Consider the following 16,679-nt stretch of genomic DNA (forward strand, 5'->3'; position numbering starts at 1 on the left):
TTACATAATAGCTTGCGACTTCTGTTGAATTCCCGTCAACTTCACCCCAGTCCTAGAATTAGAATCATAGAATTCTGACAGTGCAGAAGGAGGCCATTCAACCTGTCAAACCTGCATTGACAACAATCCCACCCTATCCCCATAACCCCACATGTTAACCCTGCTAATCCCCCTGACACTAAGGGGCAATTTAGCATGATCAATCCACTTCACCCGCATGTTTTTGGACTGTGCGAAGAAATCGGAACACCCAGAATAAACCCAAACAGACACAGGAGAATATGCAAATTCCACAGTCACCCAAGACTGGAATTGAACCCAGGTCCCTGGCACTATGAGGCAGCAGTGCTAACCACTGTGCCACCCATGGCTTTGTTACATCTAGACTTGATTATTCCCACACATCCTTGGCTGGCCTTCCTCATTCTACACTCAATAAACATGAGATCATCCAAAACCCTGCTGCCCATGTGTTAAATTCAGACTAAGTCACCTTCACCCATCATCCCCTACATGCTGACCTACATTGCACCTGGTAAACCAAGAATTTTAAAATTCTCATTCTTGTTTTCAAATCTCTCCACGGCTCACCCCTTCCTATTTACGTGATTGCTTTCAGCCCCACAATCACAGGAGACATCCACGCTGATCTCATTCTGGTGTCCTGAAGGTCCCCAATTGTAACCGCTCACTGTTGATAACCATGTCTTCAGTTGCCTAGGACCTAAGCTCTGGAATTCCCACCTCCGTACACTCCTTTCCTCCATTAAGATATTCCTTAAAACCTATGTCTTTGATCAAGCTTTTGGTCACCTGACCTACAAAGGCCTTACAATGGTTAGGGGTCTTATTTTTATCTTATAATTCTCCTGTGAAGGACGTTGGGATATTTTATTCATTAAAGGTGCTCTATCAATGTAAGCTGTTTATGTAAGGAGCAAAATCAACATTGTCTGCTTCACAGTACTTCATAAATAATCACAAAACACATTTGTCATCCATGGCCTCCTTCCTTCCAAATACCCTGTACGAATAAGAGCAAAGATTTGGATAGTTAAAAAGTATGTCACTGCAGGACTTTTAACTCATTTAGCATCAGATTTTCCCCAACTAAGCTGGGTGGTGCCAATGTAGTTATCTTGTTTGTAAATAAATAATTTGTAGATTCAAGTTTGGGCTACTATTGTGAAAATGTCCCAATTCAAAAGATTAAGATATTTAATTAAAATTAGTTCCAGTAGTTATTTGCAACTCTCTCCATTCTACCAGAGTTTTTGATCTTGTAGCTAAAGAGTAATTCCTCCTCCCAGTATAATCCAAAGACTGTAAACCTACAACCCCAAATTGTCAGTGCACTACAAGAAGGACAAGCTTGCTGATACTGTCCATAACAAACCATAAAAACTTTGTATCTTTCCCAAATTAACTTATTTCTTCACCTCAAGCGCCCCCAAAAGGTTCCTTCCCAGAGTGCAATCAGACCCCGCCCCCCCAGGAGAAAACTCTGCCCTTTTATATGGAAACAGCGCCACCCGCAGGCGAGGAATTGTAAATGCAGCCTGTTTGTTGTGTTGGCAGCGCCCTCTGTCGGTCGGCAGGAGAAACTCCGCCACCGGTAAGGTGACAGTGCCACCCGCAGGCGAGGAGGAATAAACTCCGCCGGTTTGTGGTGGTGACCGCGCCCTCTGCCGGCCGGGAGGATTCCTTTGTGTGGTGACAGCGCCACCCGCAGGCCGGGAGGAATAAACTCCGCCGGTTTGTGGTGGTGTCCGCGCCCTCTGCCGGCCGGGAGGATCCCTTTGTGTGGTGACAGCGCCACCCGCAGGCTGGGAGGAATAAACTCTGCTGGTTTGTGGTGGTGACAGCGCCACCCGCAGGCGGGGAGGAACTGTTCCCCCCCTGTCTCCCCTCTAAGTCTTTCCGCCTGAGTGGGAAGAGTGTCCGGGTCACTGTTGGTGTGGAGCCGGGAGAGTGAAATGTCCGCGGACTCGGCGAAGAAAAGAAAAACCAAAGTGATCCGGAGTGATGGCGGGGCGGCGGTGGAGAAGGAGAGCCGGAAGGCCCGGGGGGACGGCGACCAGGTGGGTGGCTGGAGGCGCTGGGCTGGGTGCCGAGGCCTGGGGGCGGCCCAGCAAACACAGCCCAGGCAGCAGAGCAGGAGCTGAGCCCTCCTCACTGCCTCCTTGTGCTAAAGTCTTACCAGGATCTCAGGATATTAGAGAGAGCCAGCATTTCAATTCAGTGGAGTTTTATCTGGAAATTGCAGTTGAAACTGAGCATTTCAGCATCTTTGTTTCCCTTTAAAAAAATAAGGTGAAGTGCCAGATCCTATAGTTCTATATCCTTAGGAACTATCCTATAGTTCCATATCCTATATCCTTAAAAAAGCCCAATCAACTCTACTTTCTCAGAAGACTAAGGAAATTTGGCATATCACTACAACTCTCATCAACTTTTACAGACGCACCATAGAAAGCATTCTTTCTGGTTGTATCACAGCTTGGTATGGCTCCTGCTCTGCCTAAGACCACAAGGAACTACAAAAGGTCGTGTATGTAGCCCCATGCATCTCGAAAACCAGCTTCCCATCCGCTGACTCTGTCTACGCTTCCCATTGCCTCAGCAAAGCAGCCAGCACAATTAGGGACCCCACGCACCCCAGACATTCTCTCTTCCATCTTCTTCCTTCAGGAAAAAGATGCAGAACTTTGAGGCCACGCACCAGCTGACTCAAGAACAGCTTCTTCCCTGCTGCTGTCTGACTTTTGAATGGACTTGCCTTGCATTAAGCTGATCTTTTGCCTACAACCTAGCTATGACTGTAACACTACATTCTGCATTCCCTTCTTTCCTTGTCTATGAACAGTATATTTTGTCCGTATAGCATGCAAGAAACAATACTTTTCACCGTATGCTAATATATATGACAATAATAAATCGAATCAGATAAATCCCTGCATTTTTTTTAACTTTAGGAAATGTAGAGTGCTGATATCAGGTTTGAAGTTGGCTCAGTATCCAGGCTGATGAATTTCTGCCCCCCCACCATGTTAATCTACTCCTTCACATTTTTATTTAATCATGTCACAAGTAGGTTTACACTAACATTGCAGTGAAGAGGATTTTCACAGTAACTTCATTGGAATGTTAATGTAAGCCTACTTGTGACTAATAAATAAACTTTAAGTTACTGTGAAAACCCCCTAATCTTCGCACTCCGGCACCTGTTCGGATACCCTTAGAAAGAATTTAGCTTAGCCAGTGCACCTAACCAGCACAGTCTTTTGGACTGGGGGAGGAAACCAGAGCACCCGGAGGAAACCCAGACAGACAGTGTGTTCACAGGGAGAACGTGCTGATTCCACACAGACAGTGACTCAAGAGAATCAAACCTGCGTCCCTGGCGCTGTGAGGCAACAATAGGCACCACTGCCTATAAGGTAGATGAACGTAGCAATGGTTGTTGACCGCTTGATAATTTTTTGATGTAGCATCGAATATTAAAATACACATTTGTTTCAGGAGATCAAATCCTATAGCGAAGAACTGGAAGTGGATACACGAGACCCTGCCAAAGACTATGATCTGTACAAAAAAACCTGTGAAGATCTTCAGCGGTTGATGGCTGAGATTCACGAATTGAAGAGTAAAGGAGGAAAAGATGTGGTAGGTTGAATCCATTCAGATTTTGGGGGGAGGGAGAGAGTTCTTTCTCAGGTTCCTGGAGGATATTAACCATTGGAGTGCCACAGGGATAGGTGCTCTACCTGCAGCTCTTCACAATTATATATCAGTGGTTTGGAGGAAGGAATGGTGGCGCAGTGGTTAGCACTGCAACCCCACAGCGCCAGGGACCTGGGTTCAATTCCTGAGTTGGGTCATTGTCTGTGGAGTTTGCACGTTCTTCCTGTGTCCGTGTGAGTTTCCTCAGGGAGCTCAGGTTTCCTCCCACGGTCCAAAGATGTACAGGTTATGTGGATTGGCCATGCTAAATTGCCCTTTAATGTCAGAGAGATTAGCTATGGTAAATGCAAGGAGTTATGGGGATAGGGTCTGGACGGGATTGTGGTCGGTACATACTCGATGGGCTGAATGGCCTTATCCTGCACTGTAGGATTCTATGAACAACGTGCTACTGTGGCCAAATTTGTGGATGATACACAGGTGGGAGGGAAGGCAGGTTGTAAGGCACAAATAAACAGTTTGCAGATTGACAGTGACAGGTTAAGTGAGTGAGCATAAAATTAGAATTCGGTGTGGGGAAAGTGTGAGATTGTCCATTTTGGAAGAAAGAGAATGAGGGGGTGGATTATTATTTAAATGGAGATATGCTGCTGGAAGGTGTAACACAAAGAGCTGGGGGGGTTTGTTTAGGGGGAGTGGGGTTCCTTGTTAATGAAACCCAGAAAGTTAGCAGATTGGTGTGGGTGGTAATAGGGAAGACAAATGGAACGTGGACTTTAATTTCAAGAGGGCTGGAGTATAAAAGTAAAGAGATATTGCTGCAACTGTACAAGGGACTAGTGAGGCCACATTTAGCATACTGTGTACTATTTTGCTCCCCTTATTTAAGGAAAGCTATATTAACATCGGAGGCAGTACAGAGAACGTTTACCAGGATGATCCTGGTTATAGAGGGACTTTGCTCTGTGGAAAGACGAAACTGGTTGGGTTTGTATTCCTTGGAGTTCAGATGAATGAATGGTGATACAATTGAAGCATGTAAGATTCTTAAAAGTTTAGACAGGTAAACGTTGGGAAGATGTTTCCACTCATAAGAAAGCGTAGGACCAGAGGGCATATCGGAGAATAAGCGGGTGCTCATTAAAATAAATTTGATAAAGAATTTCTATTCTCAAAGAGTGGTGAATCTTTGAAATTCTTTACCCCAGAAAGCCAAGGAGTCTGAGTCCTTGAACATTTTCAAGGCTGAGTTTGAGAGATTTTTAATCAGATGGGGAATTAAAGGTTATTTAGCTGAGACAGAAAAATAGATTCGTTGAGAGTTAAGATCAGCCATGATCTTATTAAATGGCAGAGCAGGCTCTAAGGGGTAAATGGCCTACTTCTGTCCCTATTTTTAAGTTTATTTATTAGTCTCACAAGCAGGTTTACATTAACACCACAATGAAGCTACTGTGAAAATCCCCTAATCGTCATTGCTGTGGCAAATTGAAAGAGAATTTAGCATGGCCAAGACACCTAACCAGCACATCTTTCAGATTGTGGGAGGAAACCGGAGTACCCAGAGGAAACCCATGCTGACACGAGGAGAATATGCAGAAACCACACAGACAGCGACCCAAGCCGAGAATCGAACCCAGGTCCCTGGCACTGTGAGGCAGCAGTGCTAACCACTGTGCCATCATGCCACTGCATTTATATGGCTAGTCTAGTTCAGTTTCTAATCAATGCTAGCTCTCCAGAATGTTGGTAACCTACAAACCTTTGACTCGGAGGCAAGAGTGTACCTAAGCGTACAAAGCTCGGGCCTTGAAAGAAACTATCACCTGAGGATGTAAATGAAAATTAATCAAATATCATTTAAAGTATGTAACAAGAAGAACTTCATTTCACAACTTGAACTGGGCAAGTTAGTAGGGACCAAAAAATTGGGTTGGTTCACAATGTCGTAGGATGCCATGTTAAGAGAGGAATGAGCTGACGTGGGCCAGGTGGCTTTATTTCACTCTTATCTTTGCTTCTGTCTTAAAGCGATGATGTTTTGGGGATTTATTGCTGCCTGTTGATGATGGTTTGGGGAAATTAAAATTGACAAAGCAAATTGCCCTGATTATGTACTTATTTGTCCTGATATCAGTAGTAGGCTCTTCGAGATGAAGCTAAAGAAAACTAAGATCTTGCTGAGCAACTTGTCTCTCCTGTCAGCAGCAGATTCAGCAAAGGTGGAGAGTGTGTGTTTGCTGAATTTAGTGTTGAGTAACATTATGTTTTCAGCTCAAATCGTCATAAATTGAACATACCATTTGTGCAATGGAAAAGTTGATGGACATATTATGTTTTATAAAGGCAGTTCATTCATATCAGTGCTTTCTTTCATTAAATCACATCAAATGAAAGAAAGAAATTAAGAATACATGTAAAGAACTACAACTTGTAACTTTCGCAACTGTGGGACCTCCCAAAGTCCTTTATAGTCATTTAAGTGTTTTTGAATTGTAGTCAGCAATATGCACACAGCAAAATCCTACAAGCAGCAATGAAATATTGGACAGGTAATCTGTTTCAGTGATGTCCATTGGAAGGTAAAGATTGGCCAGAACTACAGGGAGAACTCCCTTGCTGCTCTTTGAAAGATAATTTACATGCATGTGATTGCAGATGGTGCCTCGATTTAACTTCTCTAAAAAACGGCACTTCTGACAGTGCTGTACTCCCTCTGTGCTGCACTGAAGTGTCAGCCCAGATTAGGTGCTCAATCCTCCAATGTTAGTTCTTGAATACACAACCAACTAACACAAAAGTAAAGTGTTGCCTAAGAACCAAGTGGTATATGTAGAGCAGGAGAAGCTTTGGTATAACATCTCACTATTTCCAGGTGCTAAGAACATGCTTTATGTTTGATACATTTGTGCGGTTTCTAATTTGCCTTTCCCTTCTTACAGTCAGCAGAGATTGATGAACGACGGATCCAAAGTTGTATTCACTTCATGACTCTAAAGAAATTAAACCGTTTGGCTCATATCAGGTTAAAAAAGGGTCGAGATCAAACTCATGAGGTAAATACTATCTGCATTAAAAATGGGGAGGTCTTGCACCATCCATTGTCATTTTAGGAGATAATTGTCTCAGAGAAAAATGCTTTTACATCAATCCTCATCCCTGTTATTAGTGATTCCAAAAGAGATAGAATAAAAGTTAGACCAGTTGCTTTGATTTTCTCAAATTTGTTCAACTGCATTATTGATCTGGGAGGTTTTACTCAGTCTTTTGTGGGTAACTGTGTAATTGTACAGAAACCATGATTGTTTTTATTTTCCAGCAGTAATTAATTCTGGAATATTAATCCAGTACACTGGCCTTTAACAAAGCAAAGTATTTATAATTATCATTGCTGCATTGCAGTCAGCTATGACTGGCACATTTCTAAATAGTCATAGAGTCGCACAGCGCAGAGAAGGCCCTTCATATCTACCACTAAAGTCACACTCATCCCATTTTCCAGCACTTGTCCTACATTCTTGAATGGGGACAGCACGGTGCACAGTGGTTGGCACTGCTGCCTCAGAGTACCAGGGACCAGATTGAATTCCCAGCTTGGGTTACTGTCTGTGCGGAGTTTGCACATCCTCCCTGTGTCTGCTTGGGTTTCCTCTGGGTGTAGTGGTTTCCTCTCACAGTCCGAAAGACTTGCAGGTTAGGTGCACTAATCATGGTAAATTCTCCCTCAGTATACACGAGCAGGCAGCACTGTGTGGCGGCTAGGGGATTTTCACAGTAGCTTCATGGCGCTGTTAATGTAAGCCTACTTGTGATAATAATAAATAAACTTTAAACTTCAAAACTTTAACCTTTTAATGTTATATTTCAAGTGCTCGTCCAAATATTTTTTTAAAGGTTTTAAGGCTTCTGGCCTCCACTACCTTTCCAGCTGTACATTCCAGATACCTACCACCCTGAGTGAATTCATTTTTTTCTCAAATCCCCTCTGAATCTCCTGTACCTTACCCTAAAACTATTGCCTCCCCCCCCACTTCGCGATGGACCCCTCAATAAAGGAAACAGCTGCTTCCTACTCACCCTCTCCATATCCCTCATAACCTTATACACCTCAATATGTCTCTCTCTCAGCCTTCTCTGCTCTGGAGAAAACAATCCAAGTCTATTCAGTCTCTCCTTATGGTTCAAATGTTCCATCCCAGGCAACATCTTGGTGATTCTCTTTCTAGTGCAATCACCTCCTTCCTATAATGAAATGACCAAAACTGCACATGACATCGGCATGAAGTAGTTCTGGAATGCCATAACAATGTTGGAAAACTTTACATGTTGTTCAGATTTGACATTTTTTTGAAGGAGTGGTGTAAATAAATTGCTCCGATTTGCAGTCTTTGGATAGTAAAGACTCTGCCTCTTATTTCTCAGGCCAAACAGAAGGTTGATGCTCTTCATCTTCAACTCCAGAATCTTCTGTATGAGGTGATGCATCTTCAAAAGGAAATCACCAAGTGCTTAGAATTCAAGTAAGTTTCTCTTATTAGTGGGAAACGTTTTGAAATGGTTTCGTGTTCTTATCTTTGGCTTTATCGCAGGCAGATGGTCTGTTTTATTGACACGTGTCAAATATCTTCAATATTGTGGTCATCCAGTGTTTCATATTATTCATTATTTCAAATTTCTCCACCGATATTTCACCCCACCATTGTATAGTTTAAAGTGTTTCTCGAGTTTGGAAAGGACAGGATGTATATTTGTGCAGCGTGGTATTGTGCATTAGCAGTGACTCAAAAAAGAATGTCACTATGTTTTAATTCATTCTGTTTCGCTGGCAAGATCAACATTTATCACCCAGATCTACTTGCCCTTGAAAAGGGAGTGTTGAGCATTCTTTTCATTACAGACGGGAAACATTGCAGCATCTGTGGATTGTGTTACTGCAGTGTTTTACTGTCTGTGTGGAGTTTGCACGATCCCCCCCTGTCCACGTGCGTTTCCTCCCACAGTCCAAAGATATGCAGATTAGGTTGATTGGCCATGCTAAATTGTCCCTTTGTGTCCCAAGTTGTGTAGGTTGGGGATTAGCAGGGTACATTCTGGGATTACGGGGATAGGGGATGGGTGGGATTGTTGTCAGTGCAGGCTTGATGGGCCAAATGGCCTACACTGTAGCGATTCTATAATTCTATAAGTACTCCCACAGTAGTGTTGGTGGTTGAAGTTCCAAGATTTTGACACTGCGACAGTGAAGGAAGAAAATATGTATCCAAGTAAGGTTGGGAGAGGAACCTGCAGGTGATGGTGTTCCCATGTGCCATCTGCAGTTGGCCTTTTAGGTAGGAAAAAAATCACAGGTTCAATAGATGCAGCCAACCAGGGCCTGGTAATTTGCCTCAGTGCAGACTATAGAAAATACACATGGCAGTCACAATACACTGATGATGAAGGGACTGAATGTATAGGGACCTGAAAGTGTAGATGAATTGCACAAGCCACCTTGTATTTCATGCTAAATGGGCCTAATTGAAACACTGGACTGAACTCGACTCTTCATATATCTGAATTCATTCCATCTCTCTTAAACTTCAGTAAAACTGCAGATTTACAGATCTTCTATGTTAATGTCACATCAGATGGATGGTTATAATTTATTTCCTTCTGTGCTGATTTTTAGATCTAAACATGAAGAGATTGACTTGGTGAATGTGGAAGAGTTCTATAAAGAGGCCCCAGTGGATATTAGCAAGCCTAAGTTCACCATGAACGATCCACATCAGCAAACTCTGTCTCGTTTAGACTGGGAACTTGAACAGCGCAAAAGGTATGGTGGATATGTTCATTGACTGACGCAACACAAAAGACCCTATTCACTTATGCTTTTCTTGATTCCGTTAAGAGTTATCCAGTTAGTTCCACTCCCCTGTTCACTCACTCGTAGCTGAGCAATATTTTTCCATTTCAAGGATTTAGTCCCAGTTAAAAGATATTCCATCATCCTTCCATGCAGTGCATTCTAGATCATCGTAATTCGCTAGGTAAAAATGTTTTTCCTCAGATTACTGACCCATCTGCTACTGGAAGCAATTTCTCTTTATTCTACCAAAATCTTTCATGACTTTGAACACCACTTTCAGATTCTTTCATCACCTTCTGAGCTTTAGGGAAGTAATTCCAATTTCCCTAGCCTCTCTGCTTAATTCCATGATACCATGCTAGTAAATACTTCTTCACTCTCTTCTGATTCTTCACATGCTTCCTCAAGTGTGGTGCTCAGAATTGAACGCAATACTTCAGCTGTGGCCTAACCGGTGTTTTGTAAAGTTTTAGCATAACTTATTTGCTTTTACAATCAATGCTTTTTAAGACCAAGGATCCATTTTTTTTAGCAGCCATTCCCAGATCTCTGTTTCTGCATCTCTTTAAAAATGTAATAGTTTATATTGCCCCACTTTATTCTTCCTATAAAATGAATCACTTCATATTTTTCTATGTTATATTTCTTCACATTTCATCAGCCTCTTACTAACCACTTTCATGTTTACTGCGTTTCCAGGTTTCTTGGCATCTGCAAACTTCAACGTTAATGATATGTAGAATAATTACAGCAGTGGAGGCCATTCAGAACATCACATGCGCGCCAGCTCTGTGCAAGAATGAAACTCTGCTAGTTCCATTCTCCTGCTCTTTCTCCACAGCCAAGAGATTAGCTTTTCTTCTCTTCGGTTGCTTATCCAATTCCTTTTGAAATTCACAATCGGATCTGCCTCCATCACAATCATAGGCTGTGCATTCCATACCCTGTCACCCACTGCACAAAAGTTTTTCCATTTCACTCTTGCCAATCACTTTGAATCCATGTCTTCTGGTTTTTGCCAGTGAGAATGTATTTTCTCTCTCTCTGCCCAGACCCTTCATGGTTCTTAAACACACCTATCAAATCACGAATCAATTGTCTGCAATGACAACAACCTCAGCTTCTCTCGTCCATTATCATTATTGAAGTCTCTGATTCCATGAATCATTTTCATAAAGTTTAGTCTGCATCCTCTCTAAATCCTTCGCATCCTTCCTAAAGTTCAGAGCCAGAATTGGCCACAGTACTCCAGTTGAGGCCAAAGTAGTTTTCTTTTAAAGTTCATGATAACTTCTTTGCTATTTTACTCTATATTCCCCTTTATAAAGCCTAGAAACCCGTATGCCTTTTTAACCACTTAAGCTGTCCTGCCTACTTCCATGATTTGTACACATAAACTTCTTCACTGTTCCCATTATTTCCAAGTTTTATGTCATCCAGATCATTAATATATATCAAAAAATGAACAACCTGGGGGAACACTACTGCACAGGCTGGAAAATAACTTCATTGCTACTTTCAAACCCTCTGTCAAATTTGTACCACTGGATCCTTTGCTCCTTTAATTCCATGGGTTTTATTATTGCTAGCAAGTGTATATTCTGGTACTTTGTCAAATGCCTTTTGAAAGCCCATCAACCGCACAACCCTCAAAAGTTAATTTCTCAAAGATCTCAATCCATTTATTCAAACACAGTTGGCCTTTAATAAATCTGTCATGGCTTACATTTATTAACCCACATTTTTCAAGTGTCAATTAATTATGATCTGAATTATTGTCTTTAAAAGTTTCCCCATCACCAACTTTTGACTGATTGACCTGAATTGCGTAGTTCATCCTCCTCTCCATTTTTGAACAAGGAAATAGTATTTGCAAATCCTCCGTGCTTTGGCACCATCCCTGAATCTAAGGAAAGTTGAAACATTTTGGCCTGGGTCTATTTAATTTGATTTATTAGAGTCGCGTGTACAGTGAAAAGTTTCTTGCACGCTATACAGACAAAGTGTACAGTTTGTAGAGAAGGAAACGTGAGAGTGCAGAATGTCGTGTTACAGTCATAGCTAGGGTGTAAAGAAAGATCAGCTTAGTGCAAGCTAAGTCCATTCAAACATCTGAGAGCAACAGGGAAGAAGCTGTTCTTGTGGTTGATATGTGATCTCAGACTTTTGTATCTTTTTCCTCTCGGAAAAGGTTTCACAGTCTTCACAGTTTCCATCATTTCTTCCCTCAACAACTCAGGATGCAACCCATCTAAATCAGATGACTTTTCTATTTCAAACTCCGTTAGCTTTTGAAGTACCTAGTTATCTTTTTATCTTATCCAATTTCTCCACTGCCTTCTTTACTATAACATTGAATGCATCATAGAAAACATTGTTTCTGGGTGTATCGCAGCTTGGTATGGCTCCTGCTCTGCCCAAGACCGCAAAGAACTACAAAATGTCGCGAATGTAGCCCAATCCAATCGCAAACCAGCCTGGCATCCATTGACTCCGTCTACACTTCCCACTGTCTCAGCAAAGCAGCCAACATATTTAAAGGCCCCATGCACTCTGGACATTCTCTCTTCCACCTTCTCCCTTCGGGAAAAAGATACAAAAGTCTGAGGTCATGCACCAACTGACTCAACAACAGCTTCTTCCCTGCTGCTGTCAGACTTTTGAATGGACTTACCTTGCATTAAGTTGATCTTTCTCTACGCCCTAGCTATGACTGTAACACTATATTCTGCATTCTTGCCTTTTCCTTCTGTATGAAAAGTATGTTTTGTCTGTATAGTACGCAAAAAAAAACTTTTCGCTATATGTTAATACGTGTGATAGTAGTAAATTAGATCAAAATCTTCTTTGATCAGGACTAAATATTGATTTTGTGCTTCAGCCATGCTCTCTACCTCTCATAAGACAACCTTTTTTTGTTCAAAATCAGCCTCACCCTTTTACTGGTTGTAAAATGACTTTTGGTTTCCATTTATGTTATCTGCCAAGCTCTTCTATACACTCCCTTTTGCCCCGCTTATTTCTGTTTTTAATTCTCCCTGAACTTAGGTTGTATTGTTTTCTGTCTTCTGTCTCTAGTCTCTGTACTGAACGCTTTCTGAAATCTATTCGTTTTTAATTTTAGGTTGGCCGAAAAATATAAAGAATCACTAGCAAACAAAGAGAAAATTCTAAAAGACATTGAAATCAAAAAGGAATATTTAAGCAGTCTTCAGCCAAGGCTCAACACAATTATGCAGGTATGCAGGAAAATGTGTCTCAACTTTTAAGTCTTAATATTTTTGACCGTAGGATAATGATTATAAAGTAAGTTTTTAGGATCATTATGGTGCAGATTTGCATGGTTCACTTCAGGTACTGTCTTTATCCCTAATGAAACAAAGCATTTGTGTTCAGTTTATTAAAATTCTTGAAACTAATAACAATTTGGCACAGTCACTTGGTGCTATCTCCATGCGTCACTGCAAGCACCATCCAGCCTGTAAACCAAAATGGTGTTTTTGTAAGTTTGTAATTTTTAGAGCTCAAAACATTTGAATTGGGAATTTTTGTGCTCATTGGAGTCAAGGATGAGAAGAAGAGAATGGAACATTTCTACCTTTGTGACCCAGTGTCTGCATGAAACAATTCTAGATTAAATGCCGCATTGGAAGATGCGCCTCTATTCCCAATAATGTCCCTTAATTATAACCACAGAAACACAACCCCTCCTCTCAACCACACCTTCCAAATTTGACTGAGATTGTAATTCATGTATTTTTGTGGGCAGTTTTGTTCTAGGAACATATGCCCACTAAGACCTGGTGTGACAGGGCAAGAGTTATTTCACGTTTAACCTTTATGCCTACCCAAGCAGGGAAGGTGGGATCAGGATATTGACTTTGATGATTAGCCATGATTAAATGAATGGCAGAGCAAGATCTAAGGGCCTCCTCCTATTTTCTATGTTTATCCTGTCAGCCAAGGCTGGATTTAATCCAGGTCTTGGTTTGTTAGCACACAGTGCTGTCTATCAGCCAAATCCCTCAGAAATTTCAGCACGATATGACCATGTCACAAGCTCTAGACAGACTGAACGTTAAATCCAGTGTTGGCGACTGGAGCCATCTACGTAAAGAATCTTTACCAAACTGAAATATGTTTCTCAAAAACTTGTTCATAATAAAGTAAAACCTTGCTTATTTGAGAGTTTTTTATATTTGGCGTTAACCCAAATCTGCCCAGCTAATTGTGCCTAGCTGTCTCTTCTTCCACTTTCTCCCTCGCCTCATCTAAGAAAGAAACTACTTGTCCCATCTCTTCACCCACCTCAACCTCCACCTCCCATTAGTGTTCCATCCTGTGCACTGACCTAAGTTGACAAAACTCCCCCAGTGAATGAAGCAAGCCTTGGTAAATTCTAGATGCAAATACCTCCTGAATTATTCAGCCATTATGTTACAATCTGAATATTAGTCCTGCTAGAATACTCAAAAAATGTATATCACTATATGATTGTTTATATTACTTGAATATTAATGCAAGAATGTAGATTCTGTACCTTTGTGCTGATACTTCCATCAGACATCTGTGCACTCTGATATATGCAGCCTTCCAGCAGAGGACTGTGCTCATTTTATTCATAATGTAGCAGCTGTCCCAGTTATTATGCACGCTTTTCTAACATTAGATTGTGTTTTTTAATTTTCTCGCTCTTCTGAAGACTTGTGCACGGTTACGGGTTTGCTAAGGTATGCAGCATTTGACCGATGCTCAAGTTTAGGTCTAGACAGTGAATATCCACAAACTATTTTATGAATTGCTGGATAATCTTGAAAGTAAGAATCAGAAAGGATATTTAAATAACCTACAATCAAGGTGCAATAGTATCAACCAGGCATGTGACAGAAAGGTGTGCTGACCAATTTTATACGAACAGAGAATTACTCCAAGTCTGCATCACAGAAATAGGTCATTTGGCCCAACTGGTCTGTCCTAGTATTTATACTCCACACAAACTTCATCCCACTTTAAAAACCTTTCCCACCCTGTCTTCTGTCCCGATATTCCCTTCCTCCCACATGTAAAATTAAATAGTCAGCAGCAATATTTTTCTCAAGTGGGAGTGGGAGATTGTTCTCCCTGTGTCTGCATGGGTTTCCTCTGGGTGCTCTGGTTTCCTCCCACAGTCCAAAAGATGTGCTGGTTAGGTGCATAGGCCATGCTAAATTTTCCCTCAATGTACCCAAACAGGTCTTGGAGTGTGGCGACTAGGGGATTTTCACAATAACTTAATTGCAGAGTTAATGTAAGTCTACTTGTGACAATAAAAAATAAAAGCAAACTTAGGGACAATGGAGGCTGCTGATCCTCCCCAGTCCAATTGGGTGTCCGTAGAATTTCTGAGTCTGGGCACTGAAGTTTACTGTTGTGCACATTGGCACACTTCAGTGATCACAAAGGAGCCACCTTGTTCTGTGTGGGTTAGTGCATTACCGAAGTGCATTTATGCTGCTGAATCATTGGAGGGACAGAGGGAATAATTAGAATATCTGTTCTGTCTTCAGAGCGAGTATAAAGCAAGGTCAGTCTTAAATGGCTGTGTAACTAATGCAGTGAATAAACAATGTGTTTTGGTGTTATGCTGTGCAACATTTGAATGTCCACTATTTTGCTGCTTTCTTAGGCATCTTTACCAGTCCAGGAGTATCTTTCTATGCCTTTTGACCAAACTCATAAACAGTATGAAATTGCTAGACATCTGCCTCCTCCATTATATGTGCTGTACGTGCAGGCAAATTCTTATGGGCAAGCTTGTGGTAAGTCAAATGCACAATGACTGAGTGCCTTGTCATGCACAATAGCAATGCACTTGTTTTCGTTTCCGTCATTGTTTCTATAACTTGTTAAAATTACTGCATATAACATCTTTCCAAACTTGACCTGAAAACGTTAAACTTTCTGTTTTGCTCTTAATGCAAATGTATGTATTAAAAATGCTTTCATTCTTGAAATGGTTTGCAGTATTAACCTTCAGTGTTTCTTCATGGTTTTGTTTGTCAGTATTGATTTCTTTTATCTTTTTATTTTTGTGCTGCACTTTTGTTGCCATATTTTGAAAAAAAACTATTTCGAATAAGAAATAATGTGGTAAATGTGGCCTAATTGTTGTGCTTTACTACCACATCTCTTGTGTCATTTAATAATGTTTACTGTGGGTGTCATTTGTGTGGCAGAAAAGTGATGCACAGTTGAATGCAGTAGCTTTAAATTTTTACTGTCGATTTCTTAACCTGTCAATTAACAAATAGTTACTTCTGTTTGGTTGCTAATTCGGCATGTGAGATTAATTACTGGATTAAGCTCAGCTTTGTTGCTGATCTGTTTTCTTTTACTGACATCGTGTCTCTCTCTTTCACAATCCTTTTTTTTGTAACCCTCTTCTGGCTGTGGTGGTGGGTGCCCCATTAGCTCAGATGAACAAGGCCTCCCAGCCCTATGGGCAGGGTAAGTATTGGGACTTGAATATTGTTTGTTCAGCTTTAATTTCTCTTGCCTTTAGTACTGTGCTGCTTGTATGTTACAACTTCCAACCTAAGTATTATTCATAGAATTGTGACATTTTAGACCCAGATTCAGATTCAGATTTTTGAGAATACAAATTACAGATGTGGACTTGATCTATTCTTACTAAATTGGTAATTTTAGAAAAGTTATCTATTTTCAGATTTTGAGTGTACTCTTAAAATACGAAGATTTCTTCCGTGATCAGCCTTATTTAGAAATTTTGATCAAGAAATGGTATCCTGTGGAATTAATACAGTTAGTCTTCATTCTTTATAGTTTGTGATTTGTAATACATGTTCAATTTCTCACAAAGACTTTACGTTGGTCAATCTTAGGAAAACATGTTGACCACATTGCACAAGAATTGCTAAAACTGATGTAGAAATATTCCTGTCGAAAAGAAGCTGCAATATTTCACTTAGACTGTGAGAATTTTTGTTTGCGCGTATCAATATATATTTACATATGTTGTTCTCCCGACTGTACTTTAAAAGAGACCATCTGTGTGTGTTTTAAGTTTATTCCTAATTTTAGACTGAAAGGCTTAAGTACTGCAGATTTTGATCTAACTCAACGATTGCCTTAACTTTTTTAAATGTAC

General features: G+C 40.9%; 1 protein-coding gene across 2 annotated transcripts in view; it reads left to right on the forward strand.

Moving 5' to 3' along the window:
- The first annotated feature begins 1,914 nt into the window (after nucleotides 1-1,914).
- thoc5 (THO complex 5) overlaps nucleotides 1,915-16,679 on the forward strand; it is a 35,391-nt gene continuing 20,626 nt past the window's right edge. The window contains exons 1-8 of one of the 2 annotated variants that reach the window (XM_080208213.1): nucleotides 1,915-2,081; nucleotides 3,523-3,666; nucleotides 6,627-6,740; nucleotides 8,107-8,204; nucleotides 9,353-9,499; nucleotides 12,657-12,771; nucleotides 15,198-15,330; nucleotides 15,983-16,018. In XM_080208213.1, the coding sequence (XP_080064339.1) occupies nucleotides 1,977-2,081; nucleotides 3,523-3,666; nucleotides 6,627-6,740; nucleotides 8,107-8,204; nucleotides 9,353-9,499; nucleotides 12,657-12,771; nucleotides 15,198-15,330; nucleotides 15,983-16,018 (892 nt within the window). In that variant the 5' untranslated portion in view covers nucleotides 1,915-1,976. The remainder of the gene's footprint in view (nucleotides 2,082-3,522; nucleotides 3,667-6,626; nucleotides 6,741-8,106; nucleotides 8,205-9,352; nucleotides 9,500-12,656; nucleotides 12,772-15,197; nucleotides 15,331-15,982; nucleotides 16,019-16,679) is intronic. The other variant, XM_080208214.1, reaches the window with a different exon arrangement.

Source organism: Carcharhinus amblyrhynchos, chromosome 20 (assembly GCF_965287045.1).
Source record: "Carcharhinus amblyrhynchos chromosome 20, sCarAmb.v2.hapA, whole genome shotgun sequence".
Taxonomy (NCBI): domain Eukaryota; kingdom Metazoa; phylum Chordata; class Chondrichthyes; order Carcharhiniformes; family Carcharhinidae; genus Carcharhinus; species Carcharhinus amblyrhynchos.